Genomic DNA, 18587 nt, shown 5'->3' on the forward strand with positions numbered 1-18587 from the left:
TTATCCATTCATTGAGCGGTGAATGTTTGGGTTGCTTCTACCTTTTAGTTACAGTGAACACTTGCCCTTATGAACATGGGTGTAAATTGTCTGTCAAGTCCCTGCTTTCAAGTTTTTGGGTATGTGCCCAGAAGTGGAATAGCTGGATCATGTGGTAATTCTATATTTACTCTTTTGAGGGGCTGCCATACTGTTTTCCACAGCAGCGGCAGCGGCAGCATTTTACATTTCCACCAGCAATACACAAGGGTTCTAGTTTCTCCACATCTTCACCAACACTTGTGGTTTTGCTTTTTGGTAATAGCCATGCTAATGGGTGTGAACAAGAAGTGCTTAAAGCATCTCCTAAAGAGGAAGAAACTGAGGCCCAGAGAAGGGGAGGATCACATGAGAGGTTGAGGTCACAAGCAAGTCAGTGATACAGCAGGAACTAGAAGCTGGATCCCCTAACCCCAACCTAGTTCTTGCTACCAAAACACAAAGTCCAGTTTCCATCGCTCTATGTCAGAGGGTGCGCAGCCACGGCCACAGGCCAGATACAGACTTTAAGTTTATGTGGTTCGGTCCTTACTTTGTTTTTTTGTTTTTTTTTTTAATTCAAAATAGTATCCACATTTAAAAATTAGGGGATTTTATATTTTAAAAGTCTGAATTTCTGATTTTCCCCCTAAAAATCAGAAGGTCTGGTAACCCTCAACCCACGTTCTAACTCAGCAACCAACTGTTGCTGTCTTTTGTTTTGTTTTGCTCTGTTGAAACAAGGTCTTGCTCTGTCACCCAGGCTGGAGTACAGTGGCATGATCATGGCTCACTGCAGTCTTGAACTCCTGGGCTCAAGCAATCCCACCGTCTTGGCCTCCCAAAGCGCTGGGATTACAGGTGTGAGCCCATGCCCAGCCCTATCATTCTGTAATGTCCTTCCACACAGGCTAGTTCACACACTGGCTGGTCCTGGTAACACTGGAGTTTGCAGGCCTTTGCTTTTCACATCCATAGATATTCCTCATTCTGTGTGTCAGTAGACACATAGTTATGTTTAACATCACAGGCAGGTTCCATACTTCTTTCCTCTTTCCTCTACTCTGTATTGTCTTTGAATATCTTAGCTATTTCCTCACCATAAAAGTGAAATAATGTTGCAAATAAATAATGCAACATATTAACAAAGACGTAATTGAATAGCCTGATTTGGAGACAGTGTGATGTGGTGGAGAAACACCAGCAAAGGTGCTAATCTTGACTCTTGCAGGAACTCCCTGGGCAATCTTAGAAAGTCCCTTCCCTGTCTGGCCTCCTTGTATCCATGTGTCAGTTGCAGGGTGGGACTGGGGAATCCTCAAGTTTTCATGGGCCGGTCTAGTTAATAATGTAAAACAAAACCACTCACTTTGCATTGTCGGTGGAGTAGAGAAACTCGCTTTGCCCAGTTGACTTCCCCAGGATGACCCCTCTGAACTGATCCTTCCTGTGGTCCCCAGCACACCCACCCTCTGCTTTCTCTTTGCTGACAGGTGCGGAACGACCTGACTGGCGTTCTGTATGGCGAGGACATTGAGATTTCAGACACCGAGAGCTTCTCCAATGATCCCTGTACCAGTGTCAAAAAGCTGAAGGTAGGTGTGGCTAGCCACAGGGTGATCTCAATGCCCTGGGTGCCCAAATTACCTGACTATGAAGGAGCCTCAAGTGTGGTCTGGGTCTCAAGTTCATTTCCACCTTGGCATCCCAGACAGGAGAAGCTCCCAGGAATTGGCTTCCCTTGGCTTTTCCTTCCTTGCTGTCCAACACTGGCCAGAGGTGCTGGCTGCAGGTGCACAGCCACTGAGCACTTTCCTGATGGTTTTATATCTCTCAACACAGTGTCAGGGGCACGCAGGGCACACATGATTATCATGTCTGTTTTGAAGAGTCACAGAGAGAGGAACTGTCTTGCAGAAAGCCCACAGCAAAGAAGTCTTGTTGTTGCAACTGAAAGCCCAGGCTCCTGACCCCTATCCGGATGGTGATACTCACTTTAGAAACAGGGTCAACTAGAAGTTTCCCCAGTTGTAAGTCAGTCTCTAACTTTCATTTGTCCATTCATTCTGCAAACTCTCTCAAACAGCTTTCATAAACCAGACCCTCTCCTGGGCTCATAGACATCATCGGCCTAGACCTTGTCCTCATATTGCTCCCAGCATGGTGAAGAAGACAGAGAGACCTCTCAGGGGAAACAGGAACAAAGGGGCCTGGCAACAAAGGGAGGAAGTGACTCATCCCACCTGGGGAGAGGGCTCAGACAAGGCTCCATAAAGAGACAACATTTGGTGGTGGAGGAAGAGAGGGATCCCCTCCTACAGGAGCCCGGCATGGTAGGAGGGAAGATCAGAGGGTAGGGTAGGCATGCTCATCATGGCTTAGGATCAGCAGGAATTCCACAGAGGCAGAAGTACCTGGAGTGGGGTAGAAGGGAGGCTGAAACAGAAGTCAGTTCCCAGGAGCCTTGAATGCCAAGCTTAGAAGTTTGATCTTTTATCCTGGGGACTTCCTGGAGGTTTGTAAGCAGATGCCAGTGTCATCAGAGCTATCAGATTCCTCTTTCCCTCTCCTCCATTCCTTCAGGCACTCCCTTGAAGTCAATGGCATGGAGACCCCAGATGCCAACTGCAGATATGTCCCTTCTGTCTCGTGTGGGTCCCAGGTTACACCAGTCAGAGCAGGTAGCAGCTTACAGCAGTTGCCTTCTAAATCCTCCAGTTCACAGATTGGGAGCCTAAAGCCCAGAGAAGGGGAGCAAGGAAAGCAACATATCAGTTGTCTACCACCTCCTTCAGAGCAGACACAGAGCCTGCGGGTCACATTTCAGCCTCGGGAGCCTCTGCAGATGAGGACACAGTAGTCAGGGAAGGGCCTGTTTGACAGCCGAGGTGGCTGGAGCCAGGTCTCCCCCTTGCAGTGTCACAGGCTATGTGGGGGCTGGAGGATTCAGGGGTGGGGTGGCTGCTCTGCAGGAAGCATCTGGGGCAGGGTTGGGAGAGGAGGGGAGGGCCTGCAGCTGCGCTGACGTTCTCATGCCACACGTAGAGGCATCTCCCCATGCCGGGCACTTGAAATAGCTCCCTGAGCTCCAGAGGCCCAGCATCTACAGACTTTAATGTTTAAAGAACCTTTGTGTGCAGAGCAGAGATACTAGTTGAAAGTCAGCAAGAAACTGGGGATGAAACTGGGCTCTCTGCCCATCAACCAACCAACTCCAACAGAAGTAGCACCGACATTAACCATAATGAAAATAACAGCTGAAATAGCCACCTTTCCAGTGCATTGACCACAGGCCAGGCCCTGTGCAGAGCCCTTCACTTTATTTGCTCATTTCATCCTCCCCAAAGCCCTCAGGTGGAGGGAATTTTTGTATTCCTGTTTCACAGATGTGGACTCAAGACTCAAGAAGGTTAGCAACTACCCCAAGACACCCAACTGAAAAATGGTGGGTTGGGATTCAAACCCATGTCTGGGCAATGTCATGGCCCAGCTTTCTCCACTGCCCTGCATGTACTTCTGAGAAAGGATTCTGGCACCACATAAGCCAGGAGAGCAGCACCAATGACAGAGTCCTCATCTGTTGGCAAAGGCTCCCCTCACCCAGACACCTGCACAGCTCCTTCTTGTGCCTCTTGCAGTCTTCTTCCAGTCACCCCCTTCTCCCAGAGGCTTTCCCTGAACACTTTATTTAAAAATTGAAATCCCTGTTCCTCCAACTCCCATTTGCCCCTTTCTGCTAATTTTCTCCTCCATTTCACTGATCGATACCTATTTTCATTTCCTGGGACTGCTGCAACAAAGTACCACAAACTAGGTGGTTTATAACTACAGAACGTGCTCTCTCAAAGGCTTAGGACTCTTCCATGCCTTTCTCTTGGCTGCTGGAGTCACCGGTAATCCTTGGCAGTTTGTGGCTCACCACTGCATCACACCAATCTCTACCACACATGGCATGTCCTCTCTTCTCTTTATATTGTCTTTTTAGGACACTGGTCATGTTAGATAAGAGCCTCCCTTATTCCAGTATGACCTTGTCCTAACTAGTTACATCTGCAATGACCCTGCTCTCAAATCAGGTCATATTCTGAGGTACGAGGGGTTATGACTTCAATATACACAATTCAACCTCTAACAGTATCTGGCCTTCTATTCATTTTACCTGGTACTTTATCGTCTGTCTCCTCCCATTAGAATGTAAGCTCCAGGAAGCAGAAATTTCTATCTGTCTTGGTCACTCTTCTATTTCCCATCACCTAAACCCCAACCTAATTTGCTCAACTGTTTGTTGAGTGTGTGTGAATGAAATACCAAGTCTGGACAAAATGCACCAGAGGATACAAGGATATAATACTCAGGAATGACGGGAAGGTAGTTACTTTTGGAAACCTCAGAGGAAAAGCAAGTTTCTGAGTTCTTGTGGGTTAAGATGGAGAAGGAGGTACAGAGGACAGGCAAGAAAACCAGATATCAAATGGTAGAACTGGAATCTGCATTGGAGGTAGTAGAGAGCAGAATTAAAGCTAAGAAAAATAAGAAATCAATAAGGTGGAGGGCAAACTTGAGATACTTTCCCAAAATTCAGAGGAAATCGCCAAAGAGATCAATCCAGTGAGATAAAGGATAACAGTTGTGGATACTGGAGAAGGGAGTTTTCCTAAGGGAAAACCAGGACAAAAACAGAACCAAAATCCAAAGCAGTAGAAATGGTAGCAATGAGCACACCTACCATTCAGATTTTGGTCCCTAACACCATTCTCCAGTAAAAGGAACCAGGGCTCCTTAGACAAATGGCTGGTTCTATGGGGCAGGAAATAGACAAGATGATTCTGGGGTATTTTGTAACACCAGAAGGTAAGGAGTAATACACATACTGGTGGGGCTGTATCAAGGGAGTACAGTTGCTGATTGACAGAGCTCCCAGTGGCCAAAGCTGGAACAATTTGAACACAAAAATTAAAGTAGTATTAGAATATAACCCAAAGTATAAAGTAAATCTCCACCAGTTTACTCTTACGTAAATGATTGACTAATAAATGGGAGAGCATAGGCAAATCTCCTACACAGAAGAATTCAAAATAATTTACATAGATACCTCACACTCCAAAGAGGTAGGTCATAACTACACACTTCTTAAGTTACTTTGTTCCAAAGGGTACAGTAGGAAAAGAGGGGGGATAAAAAAGAATAACTTGACAGTTGAGAAGCCTGACAAACGTTCCCTGAGCCAGGCAATCAAGGTCAACGTCAGCAGTGATAAGTCACGTTGAAAGCTCCCTTGACATAATGTGATGGAAATAACTTTACCTCTGTGGTCTTATTCCCCAGATCCCATAACCCCAGTCTAACCATGAGAAAAACATCAGACAAATTACAGTTGAAGGCCATCCTACAAAATACCTGACCAATACTCCCCCAAACTGTCTAGTTCATCAAAAATAGAGAAAGCCTGAGCCAAAAGGAGCTGAAGGAGGCATGACAACTAAATACAATGTGGTATATTCTAGATGGGATCCAGGAATAGAAAAAGGATGTTTGAGAAAAGACTAAGGAAATCTGATTAAAGAATGGGCTTTAGCTAATAATAACATCAATATTTATTCATTGTGACAAATGCACAAAATGCTAATATAAAACATTAATAATAGGGAAAACTGGATGAGGGGTTGTATGGGAACTCTGTATACAGTCTCCACAATTTTTCTGTTTTCAAATAAGAAGGTATTTTTTTTGTTTTTTGTTTTTTTTGTTTTTAATAGGAAACAAGCTTAAGTGGGCTCAAGACAGACTTAGAACTATAGATTGGGCCATACAGAATTTCCATTATTCTACAATTTTTGAACTACAAAATCAACAATTTTATATGGAAATGTACAGACTATATGAGCAAACTAGCCAGCTTCTGCAGAACTGGTGAAAAGAGAGTCATACTTAGACAGGTTTTGCCAAAATTTTGACATACTTAGTGGAGAAAATCTTACAAATATCTAGGCCAGGAAAAAAACAAACTTCCCATAGAGATGCAAAAACCAGGCCACTCTCCGACTCCTCTGAAGCATTACATCCCAGAGACAGTGGAGCAACGGGAGACATTCTCCACTGTATGGGGCTCACACGATGTTCCAGCCAGGTCCCCTTCTTGAAGCTAATCCTGAAGTGCGACGCAGCCAAGAGCGAGGGCATACTTTACGGCTGAGGTCGTGATAGAAATGGCTGAGCAGGGATCATGGGAACCCATGGAAGGAAAATGAAGTCTAAATAATTTTATAAAAGTGTAATGCAGATGCAAAAATTACATATAATTTTATACATAATGCAAAAATAGATACGGCAATAGGCATAATTGAGATATAAAAATCCAAATTACCTTCACAGGCCTAAGAAGAGATGATTTTTTTTTAAAAAGAGTGCTTAACTCCTGGCGTTAACTAGGAGAGGGACTCAAAAGAGACCATTTTGCTCATGAGTTTCATAATTAGAGAGATGTAAGCTAAAGAATGCTTTGAATAACTCAGTGGTAAATATACCATAATGCAAACAGAACCTGAAGCTGCAGAAACACAAAAATAAAACAAAGGAAATCTCATCCTTGTTTCGAAATAGAAAGCAAACATGAAAACCAGAAAGCACAAAACAGATCATTGCAGACCACATACGCTGATTCTGACCGGAAGTTCAAACAGGCCAAACTCATTATCAAAAGGAAAAGACTTTCAGATTGTGTTTCGAAACACGAAGTCTAGCTATTTACTTCAGATAAACGTACTGATAGGTATGATACTGAAAGGGTAAAGGTAAAAGGTTGAGCAGAGGTCTACCAAGCAAATCAAACTACAGCAAGAATCCCAGTATTCATATCAGACCAAAGCGTGTTCAAGGTACAGGTGTCAAACAGGACTCAGGAGAGTCCTTTTCTATAGATAAGGCTTCAATCCACCTTGAGAATAACACACTCATAGTCTATTATTGCTTTAAATTACATCTCACTGAAATAAAGAAAGAAAAGCCTGTTAAAAATAGAGAGGGAAATTGACAGAAACACAATAGCGTTGGGAGGCATCACATCTCTCTCTCATTCTTGGACAGTTCACCCAGGCGAAAAAAGGCAAGAGCACAGAGGAACTGAATAATGAAATTAATAAGGCTGATTTAGCAGATGTGTATCGAAATTTGTATCAAGAAAGTCAGGAAATAAAACCATTTCTGTGTGATGAAGTCACGAGGCCCTTTAAGCTCATTCCAAGCCTGTTCTGAACAGGGGGTGGCTAAAGTTTAGCTGTTTCCAGGTGGGGCTAGGAAGCCGCTCTGTACAGACCAAGTCCTTGGCACTCCTGGGGAGAGATCCAGGTGTCGGATTTCCCTTTCTGGACATTTCAGTTGCTTCATGCACCTTCTCCGAAGTGGCCTTCTGCCCTGTATTCGTATTTCCATTTTTCAGAAGAATTGGTGGTGCGTTATTTCAACCATGGGGCATCCACAGACCCTTATGTCTGGAACTGACATGAGAGGGGCAATTGCCCCAGTTCAGTCCAGGTGCTCTGGAGAGCAAATATATTTGTGGAAAGAACAGGAACTTTTAAAGAAAATCTTTTATTGTGAAATGAAACAACAATTTAAAAGCCACAGAAATCAAATGAATGTCTAAATGAATCATAAGGCAAACAGGACACAGGTCAGAGAACTTTATCAGATACCCCAAAAGTCCCTTCCATCCACAGCCCCCTGCCTCCACCATCAGGAACCCTATGCCCTACTTGCACAGAAATCACCAGCATTCTTTTTTCCTTTTTTGTCAGAACTCAAAGTATAGGGAATGCTGTTCTAGTTGTGACCCTTTGTTTTTTTATTGTAGTAAAATATATGTGACATAAAATTTACCATTTTAACCATTTTTAAGTGTTCATTTCAGTGACATTAAGTACATTCACAGTGTTGTACAACCATCCCATTATCTGCTTCCAGAACTTTTTCATCATCCCAGACAGAAACTCAGAACGGGGGCTTTGTGTGTGTGTGTCTTACTCTGTCGCCCAGGCTGGAGTGCGGTGGCACGATCTTGGCTCACTGCAACCTCCATCTCCCGGGTTCAAGCGATTCTCCTGCCTCAGCCTCCTGAGTAGCTGGGATTACAGGCGCCCTCCACCACGCCTGGCTAATTTTTGTATTTTTAGTAGAGATGGTGTTTTACCATGTTGGCCAGGCGGGTCTCAAACTCCTGACCTTAGGTAATCCGTCCGCCTTGACCTCCCAAAGTGCTGGATTATAGGCATGAGCCACCACACCAAGCATAACAGGGGCTTTTGAATCAAGTGGACCCGGGGTTGGACTCCATCCCCGCCTTGATGTCTTCCTCTGTAGAGAGGGCACTGGGCCGTCCCAATTGTGTGATGGTCGCCATATGCAGACTGTTGGGCTCTCTCAGGGACTGAAAAATCAGTAGTTGATATTATGTTCGAAACTTGGGAGACACTGGAATAGAGAAAAGACGAAATAATAAAACACTAAATAATAAAATTAGGGAATTTCAGGGAAAGAAGCCATGGAATTCCCTATGTTTTAATGAATATCTTAAAATAATAACAAAGGACTTTCTAAAATCCAAACTTCGAGACAGTAAGCAAAGTTGAGAGATTGTGAGCAATTCATTTAGGGTCTCTGGGACCACAGAGCTTCCCTATTGCAAGTGAATTTACCAGAGGAGACAGGAGCCTTGCTTGCCTGTGTCAGTGCTGTGCCAGCAGGCACCTCTTTCCAGAGGGCTCCTCTTCTCTCTCTCCATCTTATCACAGCCTCTTCTTCTGACCTCATCCAACGCTTCTGCTTCAACATCAAAGGAGGACACTTTTAAGCACTCCCTTTGTGCTCACAGATTCATGAATTCATTTCATCCCCACAATAACTTTATAATAGCAGTCAGCAAACTACAGCTCATGGGCCAAATCTGGCCCACTCTCTGTGTTTGTAAATAAAGTTTTATAGGAACACATCCATTCACCACAATGTCTTTGGCTGCTTTTGTGCTACAGTGGCAGAATTGAGTAATTGCAACAGAGACTATATGGCCTATGAGACCTAAAATATTTACTATCTGGACTTTTATAGAAAGTGTTTGCCACCACCTGCTCTGAAGATAGGTACTATTATTATCCCCATTTTATAGGTAGAGAAACTGAAGCTCTGGGAAGTTTAATAACTATCCTGAGGCCATGAAGCTGATTAAGTGACTGAGCTGCGATTCTAGCTCAGCAGTCTAGCTACGGACTGGCTCTGAACCTCCACGGCATGCCTCCCAGCTTTGTGTCCACCCACACTCCTCAGTCAGCAGAAAGATTCCTGCATAGCCTCTCAACATTCCAAGGTTACTCATACCCAACATTTTTAAATGACCTGTCTCCCCACATTTCTTCTTAGTAATAAAACAGGAATGAAGTGGCTTTGCAACCTACTTGCCTTAAGTGGAGGAGTGGTTAAAAAAAAAAAAAAGCGCTAGGGAATGACAGAAAGACACAGATAAGCAGAAAGCTCTCGTCTTTACTTTTTATATTAATGCAATATTTGGGCCCAGTGCAACATCATGAAGACCCTCTAAATTGAGCCAGGCTTTCTACTCTTAAAAAAGGAAAAGAAAATATGTCTCTGCCATTTAGAGCCATGTTTGGCTTTCTTTTTTGAGTGACTCACAAAAATAGCCCAATTCTCCAACAATACTAGTGGGGATCCTTAAGCCTCACATTAAGGGGACAGCTTTGAACAGAAAAGCTACTTGACTAGTCAGCAACAACTGAGTGTCCTAGAACCCCAGCAGAGCGGGGAGGGAGACAGGATCAGCCTAAGGTAAGGCCTCTCCAGAGAGGGCGGTATCTGCATTTCCCGTTGCTGCTGTGACAAATCTGAACAGCTTCAAGCAACACAAATGTGTCTTACTGTCTGGAAGCCAGATGTCCTACATGGATCTTGACAGGCCAACATCACAGTGTCAGTAGGGCCAAGTTCCTTCGGGAAACTCTAGTTCCAGTATCTAGAGGCCACCTGCATCCCTCAGCTGGCAGCCCCCTTCCTCTGTCTTCAAAGGGAGCCATAGTCAGTGGAGCCTTTCCCACACTGTATCACTGTCTCTGCCTCGGCCATGTTTAAGGACCCTGTGAATACATGAATACATTTAAGGACCCTGTGAATACATTATCACCTGGAAAATCCAAGAAAATCTCCCTATTTTAAGATCAGCTGATAAACAACCTTAATTCCATTTGCAATGTGCCTTTTCCCTTTACCACGTGACATAACATACTCACAGGTTCTGGCGATTAGGATGTGGCCTTTTTTGGGGGGCTAGGGGAGTGGGGACAGGGTCTCACTCTGTCGCCCAGGCTGGAGTGTAGTAGTGTGATCACAGCTCACTGCAGCCTCAACTTCCTGGGCTCAAGCAATCCTCCCACCTCAGCCTCCCAAGTCACTGGGACTACAGGCATGTACTACCACACTCAGCCAATTTATATATATATATGTAAATATATATATACTTTAAAAATATATATATCTGTTTTAAATTCCTGTTTTATTACTAAGAAGAAATGTGGGGAGACAGATCATTTAAAATATGTATACTTTAAAATATATATATATTTATGTATTATATATTATATATGTTTATATAATATATAATATAATATATACTTATAAATATATATTTATATATTTTTAAAAGTATATATATTTTTAAATATATATATTTATATTTTTATATATATATTTTATATAAAATATATATATTTATATAATTATATATATTTAAAATATATATTATATATAATATATATATTTTATATAAAATATATATTTTATATATATATAATATATTAAAATATATATAAAAATATATATATTTTTTTTCTTGTAGACACAGGGTTTCTGCATGTTTCCCAGACTGGTCTTGAACTCCTGAGTTCAAGTGATTCTCCTGCCTTGGCCTCCTAATGTGCCAGGATTACAGGCATGAGCCACTGTGCCCAGCCAGGATGTGGCTATTATTCTGCCTGTCATACGTCGACTACAAAGATAGGCTTTGAGAGGACTGCCCTCGCCTTGCTCTGTGGGAAAGTCCTAGTGGGAACTGTGTTCTCCCTCTCAACTCTGGCCAAAAACAAGTCCTTAGGGAATTGACTCCCTTTTTCCCAACCAGATAGGAGAGACCTGAGGAGAACTGCCACCCCCACAGGTCAGGAGTCCATCCTGACTGCCTGAAACTGAAGTTCATACAGGCACCCCAAGGGGACGCAAAGCTGCAGAATAAACATGGTGCATCTTTCTCACAGGCCAGGTTTGCTCAGAGACATGGAGACGAAAAGGTATTATTTTTAACTTATGACATAGATACATTATTGGAGTGTTAAATATACATGAATTTTCAAGATACAAGAATAAACTTTAAAGAAATGCCATGCTTTCCACTGGGCTGCTGTGGGCTATTCCCTCTTCGCTCCCTTCCTTGAGAGTGAAGCGTGTGCTTCTCTGCCTTTACGGACATTTCCAGTGGGGGATGGGGTCTAAATAAGACAAATTTTAGCTAAATAAAAGAGACTACTCATTTTGGGTGTGGAATCAGTTTGTCAGAGCCAGGAGGGACTTTGGAGAACACTTCTAGGCTAACCTTCTAGGGCCCACTCCAGGTCTGCAGCCAGACAGTTGGGGCACAGGACTGGCCTGGGCTTCCGAAGCCTTAGGCAGTGCCTGCTGGCCCAGGTCATGGCCAGCCTCTAACAGCTCAGCTGCCTTAGGGATTTATAGCATCTCATCTCTTTATATAGCATTGTGACATTTGAATTTTCAGCAGCCCAGCACAGTAGGTAGTCTGCAAGGCTAGGCTCTGAGAAAACAGGAAGCCATTGAGTGGGTCTAGACAGATGCATGGGTGGCAGGAGATTCCAGACAGCCCAGAGGTCAGGCTGAGGCTCAGGGTTGAGCTTGACCTTCCTTGCAAGATTCCATGCTCCGGAGGCAAGGAAGGCTGGCCAGAGGGCATGGTCCCTAATCTTCCTCACCTCTGCTGTCCTGCACTTTTAAATGCACACCAGCGATTTTAGTGGCTCAGGATTGCATTTGCCATTTATATCCTTTCACTTCAACATCTGCATGACTTTTCTCGATTAGCTGTTGCTGCAGATTGAGTGCTGAGCTCCAGCAGCTCAGACCCAGTGGGGTTTGCCTCCTCAGCTGGGAGGCAGTAGATAGGAGTGAAGGGTCAATCACTCAGGCTCTGGGACCACACCCACCTGGGGCAAGGCCAGTGCCACCACCTCCTATTTGTGTGACCTGGCGTCTTAGGTTGAAGTCCCTACAAACAGAGCCTGAGATGCTTGGGAAAGTGATTTATTGAGGGAGTACTCTTAGGAGAAGGGGAGGGAAGCAGGATGAGGCAGGAGGGGCTCTGTCTTGGATGGATACCAGTTTAGCCTGGCCCCAGAGGGGTCTCTGGAGCACAGACGGCACCACAGAGCTGATCCCACCTTTTAGCAAGGGGGCTGGAGTTTTCCACCAATGTGAGTCAGTTGTTGGCTGCTCTCTGTGGGGTGTGGGCATGGCATGGCTCCCATGGCCAGGAAGCTCCCCTTAGCTGAGGGCAGTTCTCCAGAGAAGGGAGCGAGCTGTCAGCAGCCCACCCTCACTGCAGCCAGGGCGGGTGTACCAGCCTCAAGGAGGTGCACCTGCCCCGGCTGTAGTGTTCTTTGGACCCTGCTTTGCTCATGAATCTTTCCAAAGTGAGTATAAAATAGCGCCCACCTTCCAGGGTGGGGCTGACGGACCGATTAGCACAACAGCTCAGAAAGGGCTCGAGAGTTGTTATTTTTATGGTGTTAAGATTGCTTGCAAACCGGGGGTACACGCTAGTTCTTTGAATTGGATTATCCTTGCTAAGTGTCGTGTGTGTGTGTGTGTGTGTGTGTGTGTGTGTGTGTGTGTGTGTTTAGCTCTCTTTAAGCATCCCAGAGACAAAGTGGTTCTAGATGAGGGATGAGACAGAGTCAAGAAAGAGGAAAGGAAACCTACCCGGGGTTGGCAACATCAGACTCCTCTCCAGAGGGAGTTTAGTGGGCCTCTCCCTCACTCATCCCATCACTGGGGGGAGGGAGGGTTTGGGCTGAACACCCCTCCCCATTTTCCTACCGCATTCCCATGGCTGTTTCCTTCCACGTTTGCCCCTTTCCCGTGGAAGTAGCCTCTTGAGGGTGTGAACATAGGTCTCCATGTGTGGTCTCCAACCCTAGACCTGACCATCTCATCTGCCCCAACTCAGGTCATCTGCTTTCACTCCAGGAAGGGCCCCTACACAGCCAAGTCCCTGGAAGGGCACAGGATTTTCCAGACCCTGCCCTCTGCCATGTTTCCAGTCCTTTGTGATATCACAGCTCTGATCTGTCACTGTCATCCTCAGGGATGGTTATGGCTGCCCCTCCCTACCCCCTACTACTGCCTAAATTGCCCCAAGCCCTTTCAGTATAAGAGAATGGGCCCACACCCTGGCAGGGAGGCAGGGGGCTTGGCTGAAAGCAGGGCCTACTGCTATTCCCAAATTTCTTCTTTCTGCTCTCTGGACTTTCAGAAAAAGATACAAGCTATGCAACATTGAAAAGCATGATTCTGGAACTTTTACGAGAGTGTGCACATGTGTGGAAAAGCTGTTATAATTCCCCAAATCTAAAACCTTTCCCCTCACCCCTGAATCTTCCAGTAAGTTGCTACTTCAGAGAGAAGAATCTGGTGTATCTGCATTTCCTACTCTCAGGATACCTCCCCATGCTCTAGAATGAACATATCCTAGTTTGAGAAGCACCTCAAACTCTTTATGCTGCTCTATGGCGTCCCCCAAGATCCTCATCCAGCCTCATCCCCTGTTTGGCCTCTCCCCAACCCTGGATTCTGGGCTGCCCCTCCTTCCTCCCAGACTTGGCAGCATCTTGCCCCCTCTTTCTCACCATCCAGAAGCGGAGTGTGTGTTCACAGCTTCCTGCAGCAGGCATGACCTGGTTCTGCATCGGATCTTTCTCCAGGGCCCTCTAATGGTCAAGGAGCACCAAAGTGAGAGCTCTGGCTTTCATTTTGGTTCTGTGGAGCCCTGGGAAAGCCTTGTACCTCTCTGGGAAGAGATTAGCCAGATGGGTGATCCCATGGGCCCCATCCAAATCTAACAGCCTGGGAGCACCGAACCAAGTGGTCCTTGCAACTTGGTTGTCATAGCAACGAAGACACCAAATGGTCCACAAGTGGCAGAGCTGGTTATTTAACTGTCAGCAGGTGGTCAGGAGGTCAGCTGTGAAGATATGGTTCCCTCGGTCTACTCAAGAAGTAGACATGGTGAGCCCAGGGTCTAGACCATGGGGCTGGCCAGATGCTAGTGCAGTGATGATAATGGCTACTAGTGACTGAATAAGCAGTGCGGGCCAGGCATTGTGCGTGATGCTGCACACTGGATTAATTCACTTCATCGTGCATTAAACACGTATTTGTTGACATGTGTGTAGTGCCTTGTTCTGGGAGCTGGGGATTCAGAGATGAGTCAAGTTACCCTTACTTCAGTGGGGAAGACAGACAAGTAAGTGGATTTGAGCCATATTGGAGGGAAGCACAGGGTGGTCCAGGCTCACAGAGGAAGAAGTGGCCACAAGCCTGATGGGACAGAGACATGGTTTCTCAGAGCAGAGGAGCCTGGGCTAAGGTAGGAAGGGTGAGTAGCAGCCGTGCAGGCAAAGTGAGTAGGAGGGGAGGGAAGGGCACTCTGGAGGGATAGACTTGCAGAATGGGTGGGGGGCGGAGTGGCAATATGAATAAATAAATGAATGAGTGAATGAATGAATGGCAGTCCTGTTTTAGGACTCACTGCCAAGGCAGGATATGAGAAATGTGATAGAGAATTGAGCAGAAGTCAGTTGGTAAAGACTGCATAGAATCTTTACCATCTTTATCTTTAGCACATCTTGAATGTGCTAAGGAGCTCAGAGTTTGATCTGCAAACCTCAGGAAGCCATGCACAGATTTCACACAATCATCTAGGAGTGAACCCTTCCTCTGCTCTTTGGCGATGGGTGAATGGGGCAGGATTCGTGGCAAGGATGCAGGGAGGCTGTTGCTGTTCACTAACTAAGGAATGATGGTGACCAAACTCAGGGCAGTGGGGCTGGAGGGTTGGAGCTGATTAAGGAGCTAGTTTTGAGCAGACAGAACCAACAGTTTCTGGTTATGGCTTGGATGAGGGTTGAAGAAGAGGAGTGAGTCTAAGATGACTCCCAAGTTCCTGACCATCGTCAGAAATGGAAAACACAGGAGGAGGAAAGGGCCTCTTAGGAATGCTGGTGGATTCAGCTTGGGACAGTTGTGTTGGAGGTGCCTGAGAGAATCCAACTGGAAGAGTCCGGTGGGAAACTGGAGAAAAGCTGGGGCTGGGGAGAGAGATTTGGAGTCCACGGCACAAAGAGAACAGTTGTGGCTGGGGTCATGAAGGAGGTGGCCCAGGGAGAGTGATGGGAGCAAAGAGCTAAGGACAGAACACCAGCATTTAGGGATGGGTAGAAAGGTCAGAAGCTGATGATGAGGATTATGAGCAGGAGTGGCCAGGGAGGCAGGAGGGCAGCCAGCAGAGAGCAGCATGGAAGCCAGTGGGTGAGTTTCGTTATGATGAATCTGACAACCACTGCGCAAGGCACATAGGGTTATCCCTTTCTCAGAGATGAAGGAATTGAGGCTCCAGGAGATTAAGACCCAAAGTTTTCAGCTAATCAGAGGTGGAGCTGTGATTTGAGCCCAGGTCTCTGATCAAAAACTAATAAGCTGTTTTTACCATACCATGTTTAGCAACACAGGGTTTTGCACAAAGTAGATGATGAATAGATATTTGCTGGATGAATGGATGGATGGATGGATGGATGGATGGATGGATGGATGGATGGATGGATGGATGAATGGGTAGGTACTGTCAGCAGCAAAAAATGCTAAAAATTTTCAACAAACAAGCAGAAAGATCTTGGAGCATGCCTGGAAGCAAGTCCACAGAACGGAAGCAGCTTAGAACTTTTTATAGCATTGCAGACGTGGTGATGACAAAGGCTTGCCTTCCTTCCACTGCTCTGTTAACGATCTTTTAAAGTCCTTTCAGAGCCAGTGTTTTTTTTCCCCCTCTTCTTTCCATTCTTGCTTGCAAACGAAAGATGATTTTAGAATCCAGGCCTTCTTTATTTTGCTAAAGTACATGATGAGTAAAATGGCCTCTCAGTCAGCACTTTCCAATTTTGAAAGATGCTAAAAACTGATCTTTAAAAGCATATTTTTCTACTTTATGCATCAAAGGGCCATGAGGCCTGCTGGAGGGGATGGATGAACAGCAGGAAGGTGGCACCACCTGCAAGGCTGGGCCTCACTGTGGAGGGCAGGAAGCGGCTGGGATGGGGAGCAGGTGTGTGGGCCAGGGCCTGGCTGGTCTCCTGGTGGCTGCCCCACCCATTCTCTTTCAGCCTGTTCTTCTCCTTGGGGCAGGACCCAGCTGGATCCCAATGCCCCAGAAAGCAACGAAGACCCCATTTACCTGACCCAGGAGAGCCTCTGGCTGATGCTCAGTAATTGTTTGTTGAATGAATGAATGAGTCACAGGGGTCACTGTGCACTTTCCTGTTAACCACACTGATATAATGAATGTAATCCCATGTAGAGCTTTCAAAAATAGATTTTCCTTAGAAATAAAGTTGGACGCTCACTATGTGCTAGGCGCTGTGTTAAGCACTTTACAAGGACTATTTCACTTAGTCTTTCCAGAAATCCGGTAAGGAAAGTACTACCATTATCCTCATTTTGCAGATGAGGAAATTGGGGCTGAGATGGAAAAGGAGCAACCAGAGGCCACCCATGGTTGGTTGGTAGAGCTGAGATGCAAACAAAGCTCAAAGCAAGTCTGAAACCTCTTAATTGGGAAGCTCTGTGGGCTCCGGGAATTTCTTGAGGGATTAACTGTCAAGAAGGTAGAAAGGGCTAGAACACTGTGGCAGGGCAGCAGAGTGGGGTTGACTGGGGTCTTGTCTCTGCCACCAACTCCCCAGGGGCCCTTAGAAGCTCCTTTCTCCTCATCTGGCCTCAGTTTTCCTATATGTAAAGTGAGGAAGAAGGTTAGATGATGCCTGCATGGACTCAGGGTTTGCCTGCCCTGGTGGGAGGAGAACAGGGGAGGTTGCAAGGCCCCTGAGAACAGCCAGCTTTAGGCCTGTACAGAATTGCTCTAGGGCTTGCCCATGAGACCAGGGCAGACTGATTGCAGGAACCAAAGGAAAACCAGCCCTAGAGAGGGCTAGAGAGTCCAGGCGGGGCTGGGGTTGGGGGTGAGGTTCTGCCCTGCCCACCTGCCCAGGCAGAGCTCTGGGCTAAGAGCCAGAGGCGCAGGAATGTTGTCTGTCACAGCCTTGAACCCTTTGTGGGGTGCTGAACATCTCACCTTCATGACGTGTCCTTCCATCCACAGGGGAATGATGTGCGGATCATCCTTGGCCAGTTTGACCAGAATATGGCAGCAAAAGTATTCTGTTGTGTAAGTAAAACAGTTGTATCATTCGTGTCTTTGGGGAGGTTCGTGAAGCTTTTTCCCATACTCCTTCTCTCCCTGCTCAGTCTGTGAGTGGGATCGTAGGACTGGAGCCTGGGTTCCTGGAAGCAGAAGAGTTAGGTTCACTGTTCTTTCCTCTTTCCAGGGAGCTAACACCCCAGGGCTCAGAATAATACTGTCATCGAGGAACCAGGGACCTCAGTCTAACCCATTGTCTAAGCCTTATTGGCTAATTCTAAGTCTGCTCAACTTAGCTAGGGAGATACCAGAAATCAGGGTGAGGCTGAAGTGACTCAGACCCACTCCCTGCCCTGTAGGTAGGGCTCAGAGTCTTAGGTTAGGGACAAATTATTAACTATTGATTTTCTACTCCTGAATCCTTTACAGCTGTCTAGTGTGTGACAGGTGACAAAGGTGACCTTTTTATGCCTTATCTCATTTAATCTTTTCAATAACCATGTGAAACAATTATGATTTTCCCATTTTACAGATGAGGAACTAGAGCTCCATAGAGTAAAGGGGCTTGTCCAAGGGCCCTCAGCCAATTCATGGCAGAGCCAAGGCTCCATCTCCATTCACCTGATCCCTAATCTAGCTTCTAAAAAAATATATTTTCTCCATATGATCTCTAGCTTAAGTTAGATGTAGGGGACATAACACAGGAGCTAAGTCAGTTTCCATTTTGATGTCCCAGCTCCCAATCCTCCCTATCCTGTCAGGAGAAAAGTCAACAGAATGAAAGCCTAGACAGGTGAGTCACTGTCTACCCAATAAGCTTCACCTTTTAGACTGAGGTCATTCTAGGTGTAGTGTGTTGTGATGGGCCACAGATCTCTGTCCTCTTTGATCTTTTTGTCAGTAATGTGGATGAGGTTATAAATAGTAATTCTAGAAATCATGAAATACATTGGATGACAGAGTCTGAGTGCAAAGAACTTTAGCAGGTTGGAATGTTTGATTATATCCAAGCAGAGTAAATTGTCCTAACATATTATAT

At 45.6% G+C, this 18587-nt stretch overlaps 1 protein-coding gene across 1 annotated transcript in view; it reads left to right on the forward strand.

Annotated features, from left to right (window-relative positions):
- The window catches only part of GABBR2 (gamma-aminobutyric acid type B receptor subunit 2), a 419555-nt gene that overhangs the window by 212165 nt on the left and 188803 nt on the right, over positions 1-18587 (forward strand). Inside the window, exons 4-5 of the mRNA XM_050762091.1 lie at positions 1512-1613; positions 17510-17575. Of these exons, the coding sequence (XP_050618048.1) occupies positions 1512-1613; positions 17510-17575 (168 nt within the window). The remainder of the gene's footprint in view (positions 1-1511; positions 1614-17509; positions 17576-18587) is intronic.

This window comes from Macaca thibetana, chromosome 15 (genome assembly GCF_024542745.1).
Source record: "Macaca thibetana thibetana isolate TM-01 chromosome 15, ASM2454274v1, whole genome shotgun sequence".
In the NCBI taxonomy this organism is placed as follows: Eukaryota; Metazoa; Chordata; class Mammalia; order Primates; family Cercopithecidae; genus Macaca; species Macaca thibetana.